We start from the raw sequence: 17086 nt of genomic DNA on the forward strand, positions 1-17086 counted from the left end.
TTGCCTAAACAGAAGAGAAAGATTATTTTAAATAATCCAATAGGAGTTGAGAAGGCAGTGACTAAAAATATTCAGAAGATGATCTGATAATTTTGCTAGGTCTCATATGTGCCGACTCAATTTTTTATAGCAAATAATGTGGAGATTATGTTAAAGTAAGCATGGCATTGAACATTATTGGAAGCAAATAGGTAAATAAGGACTATGTCAAGTGATTGTCTTTTTTTTTAGAGGAAAGATATAGCCAAATATTTATTTTTCTTTTGATGATTTTTATTGGTCTTACCATGAAAAAAAATAAGGAAAGTACAGACAATTATAAGTAAGGTCAAGAGAATGAACAACCTATTTCTCAAGTGCTAGTACAGGACTATAGAATTAACTATAAATAACTGTAATTTTAAAAAATTTTTATTGTTTTATGACACATTTTAATAGGCACTGGGGTCTCCCTCCCTCTCCCCAAATTTTCCCCCTGTCCCATTCTTCTTCCCTCCAGTCGTACAATGGGTGTCTTTCATGGATTTACACAAGTCCACTATGTACCACTGAGCTATCTCCCAGCAATGTAGGGGATTATCAGCCCTTTGGTTGTGGGTCCACCCTTGCCGTGCATGCATGAGGACTTCTCTCTGGTCCCACCTACGAACATACCAATTTCCACTGCACTTCCATAATGTGTCCCCTTGAGTACAGTCCATCACGGGGAGAAAGAAAATAGTGAGCCTTCATCCACATGAAGTTAATGAACATATAACGAAGATATCAATGTGAAGCTAGCGTGGTGAAAAAGAGTGTCCCACATCTTCATGTAGGAATAAATGCCAGCGTGTGTCCCGAGGCACTAATGAAGGCTCAATCAGGACTAGATCCTCGTTATTTATGGGCAGTAGCAATGACAGCGATAAAAGAGACATGAACAATCTCAGGTGATTACAAGCAGTCTCTTATGTGTGACTGATTAATGAATTACATCACAAGCTCTTATTACAAAAGGTACACATAATTGGGAAGTGCAGTAAGGTAGAATTCACAGGAAAAATTCTTAGATGTGACATCATGTTATATTAGAGCAAACGTATGATATCTTTTGGGATGGACTCATTTCTCTTAGCATAATGGTCTCCAGTTTGGCTCATTTGGCCACAAAAAATTGCATTTCATTTTTAGTGCAGCTGAATAATATTCCATAGTATAGATGAAACAGTTTCTCCAGTCCTCCATTAGTGGGCATTTAGACTGCTTCTATGTTTTTGTGATTATTGAATATGCTGCAATGATCATAGGCTGCACGTTGCTTTCTCATGTAACAACTCTTTGGAATATATTCCTAGAAGTGGCATTGCTGGGTCATGTGGTAGGTAGATTTTCAGTTGCCTAAGTATTTTCCATGCTGTCTTTCATAGTGGTTGCACCAGCCTGCAATCCCACCAACAGTGGAGTAGGGTTCCTTTTTCCCCGCAACCTCGCCAGCCGGTGTTGTTGGTAGTTTTCTGCATGTGGGCCATTCTTACTGGTGTTAAGTGGAACCTCAGTGCTGTTTTTATTTGAATTTCCCTTACTGCCAAGGAGCTTAAGTAGCATCCTGGAAGCCATCTTGTCAATGACATACTCAACATTTCGGGAAAGTCGAATGAGGTAGGCAAGTTTGCCACTGAACAGAAATGTAGAATAAAAGATGAGAACATAAGATTCCAGTCAGGATCTTAATGTACATCAAATGATATCATGAAAATGTGTCCAAAGGTAAGGAGAAAAATAGTACATTATTTTCCCATGTAAACTGGGCTGCCCAAGGCCTGTTGAACAAAGGACTCTGGTCAGGATGGTGTGAGTGAAGTGTCCATGTCCATCTAGTTCCCACAGATGGTCAGGGTGACACAAGGCTGGGCAGAAAATTACAAAGTGTGCTTTCCAACTCTTTTCCCTAATTCAGGCGCATTTAGCTTGCCACACTACAACGGAACCAGCTAACTGTAGGTCAGGATGGCTTTCTGCAGGTTTTTAATGACTAAGTTGCTCTTTGTATTAAGAGCTCTGAAAGCTAATTTTAAATCCTTCAGTTCTTGTGATGGATTCTTCCTGTTAAGATGGCCCTTTGAAAATTTCAAATTGAGACAGAAAAGAGAAGAGCTTTGTGCTTTCAGTAATCATAGGCATGTGCGGAAGAAAGCAATCTTACCTTTCCGTGGGATGTAATCACCCTTGTTGTCCCCGCTGGTGACAATCTAAGGTTAGAAATCTGGTTCCAAGGCAGGTGTTTGGCTTAGTGGGTGAGACGCCTATCAGGACACCTGCAGCAGATGTCAGAGCGCCTGAGGTTAGCGCTTGGTTTGGGCTCCTCTCTCCAGCTTCTAGGGGGAAGTGTTTGATTCAGGGAAGATGTTGTGTTGCTCCCACGGGTCCCACAGCAGGATCTCCCTGGATCTCCCTTGGGCTGGATGAACACACACACACACACACACACACACACACACACATACACAAATACACACACACAAATACACACAAATACACACACATACACACAGAAATACACACACACACAGAAATACACACACACATACACACACAGAAATACACACACAAATACACAAATACACACAAATACACACACATACACACAGAAATACACACACACACAGAAATACACACACACACACACACACACACACCAGTAAAGAACCAGAGGGTTCCCTTGGTCTATATGCCTCTGGCATGATCCTGGCATGGCAGACCGAGTCACCTGCAGGGTTGTTTCTCTATGTTCTACCTCAAAGACCTGTTCGTGTGGGTCAGTGCTCTGAGATTCTGTTAGCTTGGGCGGACGCTTCCTGTTACCTTCCAGTGTAGACAAGAGACCATGTAAATTGCTCTACAAGAGAAATGCCTTTCTACCTGTTAGCTTGGGCGGACGCCTCCTGTTACCTTCCAGTGTAGACAAGAGACCATGTAAATAGCTCTACAAGAGAAATGCCTTTCTACCTGTTAATCACAACTGTGGAGACCAGGGCAAGAGAACATACCTGTGACCTTGATTACTGACGACATAATTTGTCTTCTGATGATGATGAAGTGCAGTTGGTGATGGTTACCATGGTAACCGGGGGGAGGGCAGAGCTTGCTTTGAGCCCAACCTCAGGCTGCGACCCGAAAGGATGGAATTCTGGCGGGCACCTGAAGCTGTGAAATCATTGTTGCAACAATAAGGGGCACAAACCCATATCCCCCACCAAGTAAATGCTGCAGAGACCCCGCTTGCATGTCGCCTCCAGGCTTCTCCGACCTCTGTGGCTCATTCTGCTTTCTGCCGCACGGCAAAGTAAAGCCTTTGACAGCAGTTCCCTGAAATAAAGCCATTTAAATTCTTATTTGTCTAATATATCCCTAACAGTTAGAACCTGACCATCTAATTTAAACTGTCAAACGCTGATCCCAAACAATGGCCTTCCTCAAACTCACCTTTCTTGAAGATTCCTCACATCCTCATACCCACCATAGTCCCTACGCCTGGATCCCAACTCTTCAGCCTTAAGTGTTGATTCAGCCCACAGCACAATCCCATGGGTGGGTGGGGGTCTATAAAGAGCTAGAGTAATATCTTAGGGTTTGGGGGTCTGTCTGCTCTCTGTCTTAACAACTATTTTATCACCGTAGCAATGTAGCTAGTGTTAAGACTCTGGCTGAAGTTCCCATATCACACATTCCCAGTTCCTGTTGAGACTAAGGTTCCCAGTGTCTGTGTAAGATTCCTGAGTCCAGTTCCCTGTTAATGCGGATCCCTGGGCAGCAGCGGTGGTGGCTCAGGTCACTGGTTTCCTGCGTCCTTGTGGAGACCTAGACCGAGTCCCCTCCTACTACTTTTGGCCCCAACCCAGCTGCAGCCACTGCAGCATTCAGGGAGTGAGCCAGTGGATGGAGGGTTTTTCTCTGAAAATAAACTGTTTCCTACCCCTTGATTGACAGTCACTTTGGGGAAGGAAGTCATGTGGACAGACATGACCTGCTAACAAGATCCATTGTCTAGACACTGTGTTGGAAGGAGTGCGGGTCTCCAGAGAGTGACAAGGATGAGAAGATCCGTTATGACAATGAGATTCCTTTCTCCAACGGTGCTTCCTCACTCACGGCTCCATCCAGAGAGGGGATCCTTTGGGACTTGGTGGGGCAAATGCTCAGGCAATAAACAGGACCTCAAAGGTCTAACAGTGTTGTTTACATTTGTTCCCATTTGTCCTCCATACAAAGAGATAGTCCATCCGATAGTCCTTGCTGTGGGAGGCTAGTTCAGAATCATTGTAGTGACCTCCCTCCAATGCAGGTGACAGTGGTGCGCGACAGTGCCCCCTACAGGGCATTTGTTCAAGATTATTTTATTTGTTCGTTTATTATTTGAAAGGCAGATTTACAGAGAGAAGGAGAGAGAGAGAGAGAGAGAGAGAGATTCTATCACCTGGTTCAGCCCCCAAAAGGCCGTAACAGCAAGAGTAAAGCTGAATAGAACCCGGGAACTAAGCACACCCTTGGGGTCTCCCACATGAGTGCAGGGACCCAAAGACTTGGACCATCCTCTGCTGCTTTTCCAGGAGATAAGCAAGGAGCTGAATTGGAAGTAGAGCGACCAGGATTAGAATCGGCACCCATCTGGGATTCTGGTGCCACAAGGTGGAGGATTCCCGTGTTGAAGCACCAGGCCGGCCCCGCCTGCAAGGCTTGTTGAAGCACAGATCACGAGCCCACTCCCGGAACCACCACTTTGTTCTTGACTCACAGAGTCTGAGGGGGGCTGGATCTTGGACCTCCAGCAGTTCCCCAGATGGTGTCGATGCCGCAGACGGGAGTGCCACACTCTGAGGAGCACTCCTACAGATGCTGTGGGGTTTGTTCTTAATTGTGCTTCCTTGTGGGGTGTGAAGGGATACTGCATGACACGTGAATCACATGTGACGATCAAATCAGGCTTGTTAGCATTGTCACGTCCTGAGCACTAAAGAATGAATAAATACATAGTAATTATGCTTTCTGTTGAGTTTTTCCTCTAGCTTTACCAGTGCGCCCACCGTTCCCTACCCCACAAAATGTGTGACCAGAGGGTCACTCTGAACTGCACTCCCTTCCTGGGCCACCTCTTGTCCTCTCACCTGAGCACAGCCTTGTGGGCCGATTGCTTTGCCTAAAATCCTCTTCAGCCCAGCCGCTTACCCTGCAGGCTCAGAGGAAGCATCCCTTTGTCTGACAAGCCCTCTGCCCCAGTGGGAAAGGCATCGCCTTCTTCTACCCTCCCCAGAATCTGCTCAGCAAATATTCCACCTGGCGAACATCACTCTGCTTGTTTTGCTGAGTCATGAGTGGGCTCTATTATTGCTGAGTCACGGGCAGGCTCTGGTCTTATTGCTCAGTCACAGGTAGGGGCTCTGTTCTTACTGCTGAGTAATGGTGGAAGCTCTATGATTGCTGAGTCACATGTAGGGGCCCTGACCTTATTGCTGAGTCACGGGTGCAGGGCTCTGTTCTTATCGCTGAGTCATGGGAGGATTCTGTTATTGCTGAGCTATGGGTGGGGCCCTGATCTTATTGCTGAGTCACAGCAAGGATCCCCAAGGCCTGGGGCTTTGTATAGAAAGGTTCCCAAGTCGTGTGTGTCTGCGGCAGGCTCCCCATCCCCTGCACAACTGACAGTTACTTGTGCGGCACAGCAGGTCAGGGCGCCTGGGACAATAGCACTGCCGACCACGCCCAGGCCGTAATGAGGACAGGGGGACATTTTAAGTGAATTTGGAGGACTCACAAGGAAAAATCCATTTTTCCATGGAGTCGCCCTGCATGTCCCCATGAGGCAAGCTGCTGCAGAGGCCTGCAGTGAGAACCACAGCGGCTGCCCTACACTGGCGGATCCTGCACATCCAGCCAGGACCATCTGCTGGCGATGAGTGGGGCAGGGAGTGTGCTGGGAGCAGGCTGGAAGGGCCTTGGCAGATGGTGCTCCTCCGAGGTCTGTGCTAAGTGCTCAGCTCTGCGGGTCGCGCTGTGAGCATGTGCACAGCCTGCCTGCTCTGCCTTAGAAGCGCAATGTACCTGCCACAAGCAGCTTGCTGGCTGGTTCTGAAGGACACAAAAGGCAGCCCCTGGCAAACCATGCCAGTAAATGCATGTGGTGCTCCTGTTGTCATGGAGACCAAAAGAGAAGGCTCCTGAGAGGAAGTGGGGGTTGGGAGGGATTCAGGGCCTGGAGACAGGGAAGGAGGAAGGCAAAGCAGCGGGCATCATTCCTGGCCCAGAGCAGAGTGAGTGGAGGGGCGAGCTGTAGCCCGGAAGGACGGCTGTGAGATGAGAAATGTAGTTTGACCAGCAGGGACCTACTGCCCTCGGAACTGTAGTATGTTCGCAGGGATTTGAGAAAAGTTAAAAAAAAAAGCCCATTTAGGAAAGCAGTCTATTGCTGATGTTTTGCAATGTAGAAAAAAGGACTGGTTTCGTTGAAGTTTTGAACGCCTAATGAAAGAGAGCGCTTAACGTTTTCTTCCCATTCATTTATTTTTCCGAAGTCCCCCTGGATTGTGTGTTAACAGGCTGCCAGGACATACCTGCTGTGAATTTGTGGGTACTTTACAGTAACTTGCAGCCCCCCTGAAGAAGGGACCCAACTTTCCAAAGATTTTTCTTTGAAATTTATTTGAAAAGCTGAGTGGAAAGAGAGAGAGAGGAAGAAAAAGAGAGAGAGAGAGAGGTCTTCCATCTGCTGGCTTATTCCCCAAATATCGGCAGTAGTCAGTGCTGAACCAAGACACCAGGAGCCTGGCCTCCACCCAGGTCCCCCACGTGGATGGCACTTGGGCCACCACCTGCTGCTTTGCCAGGGGCGCTAGCAGGAAGCTGGATCTGAAACAGCGCGGCTGGGTCTTGTACGGGCTCTGCAATACAGGACGCTGCTGTGCAGATGGTGGCTTAGCCGGCCGTTCCACAGCACTGGCTCATTTGGAATCCTTTTGAGATGGGAAAAAAAAAAAAAGAACAATGTTGTGCAAATAAACTAGCTGTCTTGCCAGAGCATGGCCCAGTGTGCCCAGTGCTGGTGTGCACCCACATGGCAGAGACTTCCCAAGGGCTGCCGAGGGCTCCTGCTCTGCAGACACTGAGCCAGGCCTCTGTCCATCAGCAATGCCACAGGCCTGGTCCATCCTTTCTGCTTTTCTACTCCTAACGCAACCCATTCAGACTCAGTGCTGTGTTCAGTCTCACGTACTAGGAGCTTCAAGCCAGTTCGTGCCAGACAAAGCTGCAGTCCAAGCCTTTGGACAGTGCCTTGCATGTTGAGAGAATGGGCTGTGTGCAAGCCTTGATGTGGAGGAAGCAACAGAAGGGCCGAGGGTTCCCATCTGTGGGTGTCTTTGGGTTTTGCAAGCTCACCAGCAAGTCCTCAGGAGGCAGACACTGAGCAGGGAATGAGGGCCACTGGAGAATTGGAAGCTGTGAGTTCATGCTGATTTTATGGTGGTTCCATAAGGAGCACAGAGGAAGCAGAGGCTCTGGACATAAGCCTCCGGGTTCAGCTGGATGCTAAGCTGAGTTGGTAGTGGAAAGCAAGAAGGGCATGAGGTGTGTCAGAAGGTTGGATGTCCAGGCCTCTCCAGATAAGGAGGAAAGGCAGGTCAAGGGGCCTAGGATGGTCTGGAACGATTGTGAAACACCATCCCATAATAGGACCAGCTGAGCTCTGGGGAGGTAGGGTTCATGGTCAAGGTAGTTTCTTAGGAAATTGGTCTTCTCTAATGTGCTTTCAGGCTCTTCAAGTGAGGGGAGGTAGTAAAAAAAATGGGTATGGACCCACAGAAGGGTAGCTATTAGGAAAATGGGCTCACATGGTTGTAGTGTCCCACAGTAGGTGGCCTGCAAACAGCAGAGCCTGGGATGCCAGCAACATGGCCCCACCCGAGTCCAGGGGCCTCAGAAGCAGGGATGCCAAGGGTGCAGTTGTCCTTTGGGGACTGGGCGCCTGGCTGCCTGTGAGGGGGCTGCAGCCTGCAGTTCTCACGTCCAAAGTGAGGGAGGGGCAGGGATGGAGCCCATTTGAGACCACAGAGAGTGATAGAACCACCAGCCTGCTGCATTTATTCTGCCCAGAGTCCAAGCTGACACAAGGTGCCTGCTCCCACGGAGGCCGAGTCTTCGCACCTGCCCTCCTTAGGGGAACCAGCTGACTGTATGGAAACAGCCTCACTGGCACACCTCAGATAGGGCTTCTCCAAGTTTTTAGGTGTTCCTTATCTCAGTCAAGTGGATGTGTAAAATTAACCGTTCCATCCAATATCCTGCAAGCCATACTTGATATGGCTCAAGCTCCTACCGTATTGCTTGCTGCCCCAACATCAATTTATTCACTTCGTTTTAGGAAAGTTGGTCATCTGTTTTGATTCATTTTAGCAGTTGATCTTCAAGGACAAAGCTTCGGAACAGCACTCTAAAGCTGTGTTTCGCCTTACGGTGTCCTCTGTATGCCCAGCCAGTCATCTCCCTGTGTTCTAGACATGTGTTTTCAGCAGAAATTTTAAAAACTATCATCCAAAGCAATTTTTCAAGTAAAGGGTATTATTATGCACTGACTTGTGGAAGGATGGCAGGAAGCTGACCGCTGGACAAGTGGACACCTGCTTCCCTTTGGGCACGCCCCCACCCGCACCCTGCCAAGGCTGTGCACTTGCTGCGTGGGAGCAACAGTGAGCCCACAGCATCAGCTGCTGACACCTGTGCCGGAGCCCCGGACATTGCAGACGCCTATATATAAAATTGCTAAGAGATTTAGTTTATTTTAATATCCCTTTCAGGATTTATTTAAACATGCCCCAAAATGCAAACACAGGTCTAATGACTTCTGGAACTTAAATTTTGTCTACGTATCTTGCTGTGTGCAAGAACCTTTGCTTGCTTTTATGCATAAACTATCATATTTTCTCTTCCTGCTACCTACCAAGTTTTTCTTTGATTGGAAATGCTTTCTTTAGGTTAACTTTCCAAACCTAATTAGCAAGCTTTACAGAAGGGAGAAGACCTACTCAGGGCTCTCAGAGTTGGATAAAACAAAATCCAACTTTAAAAACTGGGTTAGTATGGGCCCGGCAGCGTGGCCTAGCAGCTTAAGTCCTCGCCTTGAACACGCCGGGATCCCATATGGGCACCAGTTCTAATCCCAGCAACCCCACTTCCCATCCAGCTCCCTGCTTGTGGCCTGGGAGAGCAGTCGAGGATGGCCCAAAGCTTTAGGACCCTGCACCCGTGTGGGAGACCTGGAAGAGGTTCCTGGCTCCCGGCTTCAGATGGGCACAGCACCAGCCGTTGCGCTCACTTGGGGAGTGAATCATCGGATGGAAGATCTTCCTCTCTGTCTCTCCTCTCTGTATATCTGGCTTTGGAATAAAAATAAATAAATCTTTAAAAAAAAAACTGAGTTAGTAAACGGTTCCAACTAAAGGCCATTATGCTCAGTGAAAGAAATCAATCCCAAAAGACAAATACCATATGTTCAATCTCTTACAAGGCAACCTTAATGCAAATTATAAGATCAATAATAGCAATAAAACAATAATAACAACCTAGATGTCCGGGTTGTTGTGAGAGGGTAGGGCGTGGTCTCCATGCAGGCCCTGTCACAGTGGTGGGAGACAACACGTATTCCACAGCGGTGGTGCTAAAGGTGCTGGTGGTGGCACGGATGCTCGTGCTGGGCTCGCGAGGGAGGTGTGCGTTGCCGTGGGGACAGTATCAGTGATGCGGGGGAGAAATGATGGAGCTGTGGCAGTTGATGTTACCACAGGAGGTAAAGTGATAGTGTTAGTTCAGGGTGGTGGGAGTGATGTTTGGACTCCTGAGAGCGTGCTGGTGATGGTGTGTTAGAGGTGACGGTGATGTGGGTCGTGGAGATGCTGGTGGTGCTGGTGTCGTGGGTGACTCAGAAGTCATGGTGCTGGTGGTGACGTTGGCAGTCATGATGACAGAGATGCTCTTCTGGGTGATGGTGTGTCAAGGCGGTGTGGGGACGTGGAGATGATGGCGGTGATGAGGATGGCGATGGTGGCGGAGATGGTGGTAGTGGCAGTTGGTTGTTGTGTCGGTTGTGGTGGGTACTTGGAGGTGGTCACGGTGATAATGGTGGTGGTGGTTGGGGGGTGACAAGCAGAGGTGGGGACGATGACTAGGAACCAGTGACAGATCGTGCTCTTTTTTTTTTAAAGATTTATTTATTTTTACTGGAAAGGCAGATATACAGAGAGGAGGAAAGAAAGAGAGAAAGATCTTCAGTCTAATGGTTCACTCCCCAAGCAGCTGCAACAGCTGGAGCTGAGCCAATCCGAAGCCAGGAACCTCTTCTGGGTCTCCCACAGGGGAGCAGAGTCCCAAAGCTTTGGGCCGCCCTCAATTGCTTTCCCAAACAGGGAGCTGGATGAGAAGTGGAGCTGCCAGGATTAGAACCAGCACCTATATGGGATCCTGCACGTTCAAGATGAGGACTTTAACCGCTACGCTATCATGCTGGGCTCGATCGTATTCTAATGTAAAAAGGAAGATAACCTAGAGACTACCTTAGCACACTACTTTTTTTTTTTTTTAGAAAAATTGCTGTATTGAAACACAAGCAGGGTTGCTTTCAGTTGATCATTCAGTGGCATTTGGGACATTGTCCCACTCCACCCCACAGAGAAGCCTTGAGGCCACAAGCAGTCGCTCTACCTGAGAGCCAACACACTGTTTAGAACATGGTTCTTAGCAGCCAGCTCTGCGGTTTCACTTGGCAGAGGTCCTTCTCAGGGGCCCACAGAGGCTCACTCCAGTCACCCCGCCTGATCAAAATCACCAGAGTGATTCCCTTTGGCACAGAGGAGCTGCACTTGCCTCTGGACCCTTCCTCTGCCGGATTTCAGCATGGGAAACCTGGGTCATGTCTAATTCTGTGCTGCTCCCCAGTACCTGAGACCACACCTGCCCAAGAGAGGGGAGCTCGGTGGGTGTCTTTGGAGGAGAACATGATGGTCAGTCTTGCTGTGACATTATTGGTTCCCATGGCGATGCCACGGACACGGTCTGTCTTGTGACCAAGTTACCCAGGGTAGCGTGGCAGGCAATAAGGAACACACACTTGAGTTCCAGATTCTCCTGCTGGCAGACAAGATGCATTCCCGGGTGGAACTCTTTCCCGCTGATTCTCAAAGGCCAGGAACTGGACTTTTATAGTTATACTGTATCATAGCTACCTCTGAGTGGGTTGAAAAGAAAAACAGGGAAGAGAGGAGATGTTGTGTAGTCCACGGTTTTGGGCACGTACTGGGGGTCTCAGAATATGTACCCTGCAGATTTGGGGAGAGGCGTGGCATGCATTAGGTTGTGACTAACACTGCTACTAATACCACATGTTGCTCCGGTTATTTGGCCCTCTTACTGTTTTCCACAGCTGCTGTGGATGTTTGAACTGTGGTCCTACTCCAAGATTTTTCTAGTATGTTCCTTTCTTTCCTGTTCAGGCTCCCAAGAAACATTTGCAAAATGGGATCATCCGTGGCTACCAAATAGGTTACCGGGAGTACAGCACGGGGGGCAACTTCCAGTTCAACATCATCAGCATTGACACCACGGGGGACAGCGAGGTCTACACCCTGGACAACCTCCACAAGTTCACCCAGTACGGCCTGGTGGTGCAGGCCTGTAACCGGGCCGGCACTGGGCCTTCTTCTCAGGAAATCATCACCACCACCCTGGAGGATGGTAGGTCCCGTGGCCAGCCAGGGAGGGCACTCTGAGCCCCTCACAGCTCCTGGCAGTCCTGCCCCTGCTGGTTTTGCAGGGACAGAGAGCTGCACGGACCAGGGTTTCCCACAGAAAAGTTTCCCTGAACCTCCCACCAACTTCTTGCTTCATTCCTACCCTGGTCGGGCTGCACTGCAAAGCTAGGCGCATTGCTCGCTACAACTGCTCCCCACAACTGCTCCCCACTGATTTCAAGACCAACAACTGGGCTTTCTCCAATGGAAATCCAAAGTCAATTGCTGCAGCAGGCAAGAATGCAGAAATAGACTCTGCTAAGAATTCCCCTAAATAAATGTGAAGAAGACAATTTATGTTTTGTTTGTCAGTGATCGAGTTATTATTATTATTTAAATCTTCCTTTAGTGATTGCTTTCTATTTCCATCTGTTCTGTGATACAGCAAGCCCACTGTCTGGGTCTTTGGAGCAGATCTTGCAAGGAGCAAGCGCCCTCTAGTGAGTGGTATGAGCTAATTTCTCTTTCCATGAAGACCAGGAAAACCACCCAGAAGTTAAATTTTGGGCAGTGGTTGAAAATAGAGAAAGAACCCTGGTGTCCAGAGACACCATACTTAATACAAAAAGATACATTGTGTGGTTAATTGCAGCAATAGGTGACAGGTGTAAGCTGTGACTTCTTGTCCATTGGTTGCTCGAGCACAAATTTGAGGACTTACAGTGGCGATGTCTGACAATTTTAACAGAAGAAAGAACTCTTAGATACATAGATACTGAAAGAAGAGAATTTTTTCTTTCTTTCTAATCTTTGTGGTAGCTATTTGGTTTTCTCCCCAGGACGTGTGTTTTGGTTAGTATGTTGCACCCTCTCCTAGCTCCCTTAATCAGGTTTACCTTGAATCAGTTTTCTGAACACAGTCAGTTTGTTAAGGAAATGAACTTGCAGCTGTGAGTACACCTTGAACTCACAACTGTGGACACCCATCAGGCAATTGTGATCCCATGTAAGAAGGGCAGGCGAGCCCCAGTTGAGATTCTGGGTAAGTGAAGCAATTCCATCAGAGAGAGAGAGACAGAGACAGAGAGGATGGAATCTAACATGTCTTCCCAAGACAAAAGCATTAACCTGGAGGATGCAGCTTACTGCATTGTCACATAATTTGTATGTGGAAGTGACACTTTTCATTTGGGATTGGAATGCGGATTTTTTTTTTCCTTTTTCTGTTGCTTACTCATAAACATGTGCTGCCTCTTCAGAGTGACTTTGCTAAAACAAAACAAAGCGCTCATGCCAATCTCAGACTCTGTTCCTTTGCAGTGCCCAGTTACCCTCCTGAAAATGTTCAAGCCATAGCAACATCGCCAGAAAGCATATCCATCTCCTGGGCCACGCTTTCCAAGGAAGCCTTGAACGGGATCCTGCAGGGCTTCCGAGTCATTTACTGGGCCAACCTCATGGACGGAGGTAAGAGGCTCCAGTGCCAGCACATGATGATGGATTCCAAGTGTGGCAGGCACCTCGTTACCCACGGGTGGTCCTCTCTGTTCCGTGACCTCCCAGCCAACATCCTAACAGGGACACACAAGCTGCTTATTAAAATATCATGTAGCATTCAGAAAGCTCCTTGGAGGCTGGGGAACACCAGGGCCAGTGCAGTGTGGGGGTACCGTCCTACTTATGAGTTTCCATGTCAGCCCCCAACCTTGACCTCTATGTTGAATGTTCTATGTGATCTGTGTCCTAAAGCACTGGCCTTCTCCCCCTCCAACAGGCTGGTAAGGGTTCAGGTACTGAACATGGAGGGTGGGTCCAACAGGAACTCAGGCTTCCCCTTGCGAAGAGTGTTATTAATCTCCTACCCTTTGTGTCTCTTCTCCCATCTTTCTCTGTGTCTATGTGACCTGGGGGTGTGTGTGTGTTTCTTTTGATGGGCCAAGGCTGTGACTAAGGGCCCTGCACAAGTGGTGCTAGGATTGGGACTGGAAGTTTCTACAGGAGATGCCTCATTGGCTTTGTTGCTAGACTCTGTGTGTGTATGGTGGGGGAGGGGGTGCAGGTTGAGGGCTTAAGCCCGACAGTGATTTGCAGCCTGTGACAGGAAAGGCCTCCCTGCATCTGCTCACTGCCACAGGCATCTTCTCCAGACCTTGTATCCCATCCCCTCCTCATCATCTGTCTCAGCTGAGCATGCCTTGCTGGTCAGACTCTCTGACCAAGGGCTGGTTCCATGACCAGCACCCTGGGAGTTTGGGTCAATAGAAAGGTACTTCACAAAATTCATGGAAAATTAATTTAGAAGGAAAATTGATTTTGTCAAAACATGCATTTAAAACACATATGTAGGGTTTTAATAACAGTCATTTAAAAGACTTATTTATCATACAGATGAGAGAGAGAGAGAGATCTTCCATCTTCTGTTTCATTCCCCAGTTGGTTGCAATGGCCACGGCTGGGCCAGGCCAAAGTCAGGAGCCAGGGTCTTCATGTGTATCTCCTTCCAACACCTAAGCCATCTGCTGCTGCTTCCATGCCTTTAACAGGGAGCTGGACTGGAAGTAGAGCAGCTGGGATACAAACTGGCACCCGTACGGAATGTGATATCACAAGGAGCAACCCCGTGTGTGGTGCCACCGCTCAAGCCCATTTCCTGAACTTTCTGAAGTGCAGCTGAGGGTCCAAGACTCCCTGGGCCTTCTCAGAACCACCCCACCTATTCTGGCAAGCATGTCCCTGCCCCCACCTAGGTTAACAGAACACTTTCACCATTGGTCCTACATTAAAATAAAAAACATGCTTGCAAAGTAAGGTCATTTATTGGGTGAGTTCTGGTGTTTGGACCTTAGCTGTGTGTGCCTTGAACTAGCCTTGTTTCTCAAGACTCATGGCCAGCCCATAGCACCTCACTGGGAGGATTTCTAGAAAAATCCACGCCCTTGGCTTCTTGACAGACACTTTGAAATTGACTCTGTGCTGAGCTCCAGGGAGAGAGGAAGAATGAGACGTGCCCTGTGGGTCAGGCCAGGGGCCAGGGAAGCGGATCAGTACTGGAGAAGTGCAGTCCAGTGGACGCTCACGCTGAAGCGGATGATGTCGCGGCGATGTTTCCTGCCAGGGAAAAGCTTTACACACACTTTAGTGGGAGGAGCAATGAACATTTGCACAGGTCCCCTGTTGTCTCCACAGAGTACGCTCAGCCAGCACTGCGTGGGTTCACCCTGGAGTTACTTCTCATCTTGAATTCACAGAGCCACAGGCTCCAACACACTTGCTCCACGGTCCTGTCCCAGCTCTCCTTGGAAAGTGTTCCAAAAATCCCATGCTTCCTGTTCTTCCATGTTTTCACACTCCCTCAATTTCCCAAAGATGCCTCTCACATGTGAATATGCTAAGCAAACAATGATTTACAGAATGCTTGGCTATCCACATGGCTTTTAAAGACATGCTCAAATCACATAATTAGGTCAAGGGGACGTGGTTCCTTGGAAACCCCTCCCTCCTTCCTTCCTTTTTATTTTTCATGATACGTTTCCATAGGCTCATATTTTCACTCCTCCCTCCCCAATTCTGCTCCTCTTCATTGTTTCCCCCTATATAATTACAGTATCATAGTCCTTTTCTAAACACTGGCACCCTATTGGACTCTGCAGAAGCCACCCAGCCCAGATCACTCTTCATGCCGCCCTCCTGGCCCTGGAATCCCCCGCAGCTAAGCTTCCCACCGAGAGAAACATTCTCCCATCACCAGCTCCCCAGGTGCCCATCTCAGAGGCAGGTGATGGGTCCAGGCTGCTTCTGTGAGCCACATGCAGCCTCATCCTCCTGTCTGCTCATAGCTGTTGCTGTACCCGGGATCTCCTAGCACAGGGGTGAAAAACCTTGGCCACCCACCTGTCGGCCCAGTTTCCTCCTTGATGTTCTGTCCAGTTTGGCCAAAATAAAGATAAAAAAATAATCCTGCCGTCATCATATGCACAACAATCTCTGAACTGCTTTGCAATAAAGCAAAGCTCAGCATCAGGAAGCAGAGGCCAAGTCAAACAAAGGTGCCACTCAATCTGCCCAGACTGGCAGCTCCCACTTCTCCTGCCTCTGTCCACTTTTTATGTCTCAGTTAGTGCCCTATGCACTGGGTATCTGTGCTGGGCTACTCGGAACTGGACAAGGTGTTAGTCCTCTCTCCCTCAGCTTTCTCCTTTGTACAACGAATGCATTGTAGAAGCTGTAGGTTTGTGGTGCTGGTCATGGGAGTTAATATCATTACATCGGACGGTGCTGCTGGCCTCTGAGTAGGCATGATGGGCTTGGCAGCTGTTTCTGCTGAGGCCCAGGAGAGCCAGAGAGACCAGTACATGGTTTTCAGTGTTCCCAACGTGGACAAATCCAAATGTGACTTTGTTTTCAACGACCCCCCAAACAATGCCCCTTGCACCTCTGTCTGGCATCATGGCAACCCCTGTGACACAGGCATGATAGATAAATCGCCGTTTAACCTTCCTCCCAACCCCTCAACTTGCTCCAACTCCGGCCATGCAGGTGATTCACAGGGGTGACATGCCCATGCACCTACCACATCATGTGTCAGTTTTCTCAGGTCACCTTGCATATTCCTCCAACCATAAGACAGTGTCATGTTCCACCTGTGAATAATATTAGAGGAGCATTTTTAGCTAACTCCAAATTTCTGACATGCCAGAGTCACTTCAGCTGTACTGCTGGGGAAGTTCACTCCAGGTAACCAATGACATTTGCTGCACCACCCAGCTCAGCTCACCTGCATTCTTTCCTTATTTAAACATTTGGCTTTAATTTTCAACTTTTATGAAGATATCATAATATATATATATATATATATATATATATATATATATATATATATGGCATGTATTTAACATGCACACTTGATGTTTCAATATGGATACCCATTGAGAAATGACCAACACCACAAGGCTAATTAATTCATACATCACTTCTCTCTCAAAGTTCCCATTTTCTTCCCTTCCCTTTCCGCCTACTGAGGATATGAAGTTTCAGTTATGCAAGAGTAAGTTGTGGAGACCTGCTGAACCAAGTGGTGTCTGCAACTAACAGTGTAATATCTGAAGTTTTCCAAGAAAGTAGATCTTCGCTCTGGTCTTTGAGATGAAGCTGGTTACTTAAAAATGCAGATATGCTAAACACACTTTTTTAAGGAACACAAGCAGCCTGGCTTGCAGAGTTCCAACAGAGTGAATCCACAGAGAGAACAGTGTGGGTCCAAGGCTAGCCGTGTGGGGGTGGCTGGGCCATGCCTGCTGGGCAGCTGACGGGGCTGCCATGATCAGAAGCCGTGCTGTGAC

The 17086-nt window shown here is 48.2% G+C and overlaps 1 protein-coding gene across 1 annotated transcript in view; it reads left to right on the forward strand.

Moving 5' to 3' along the window:
- The window catches only part of DSCAM (DS cell adhesion molecule), a 526318-nt gene that overhangs the window by 415412 nt on the left and 93820 nt on the right, over nucleotides 1–17086 (forward strand). The window contains exons 17-18 of the mRNA XM_058661256.1: nucleotides 11511–11751; nucleotides 13068–13214. Of these exons, the coding sequence (XP_058517239.1) occupies nucleotides 11511–11751; nucleotides 13068–13214 (388 nt within the window). The remainder of the gene's footprint in view (nucleotides 1–11510; nucleotides 11752–13067; nucleotides 13215–17086) is intronic.

Source organism: Ochotona princeps, chromosome 3, assembly GCF_030435755.1.
Source record: "Ochotona princeps isolate mOchPri1 chromosome 3, mOchPri1.hap1, whole genome shotgun sequence".
NCBI classification, from domain to species: Eukaryota; Metazoa; Chordata; class Mammalia; order Lagomorpha; family Ochotonidae; genus Ochotona; species Ochotona princeps.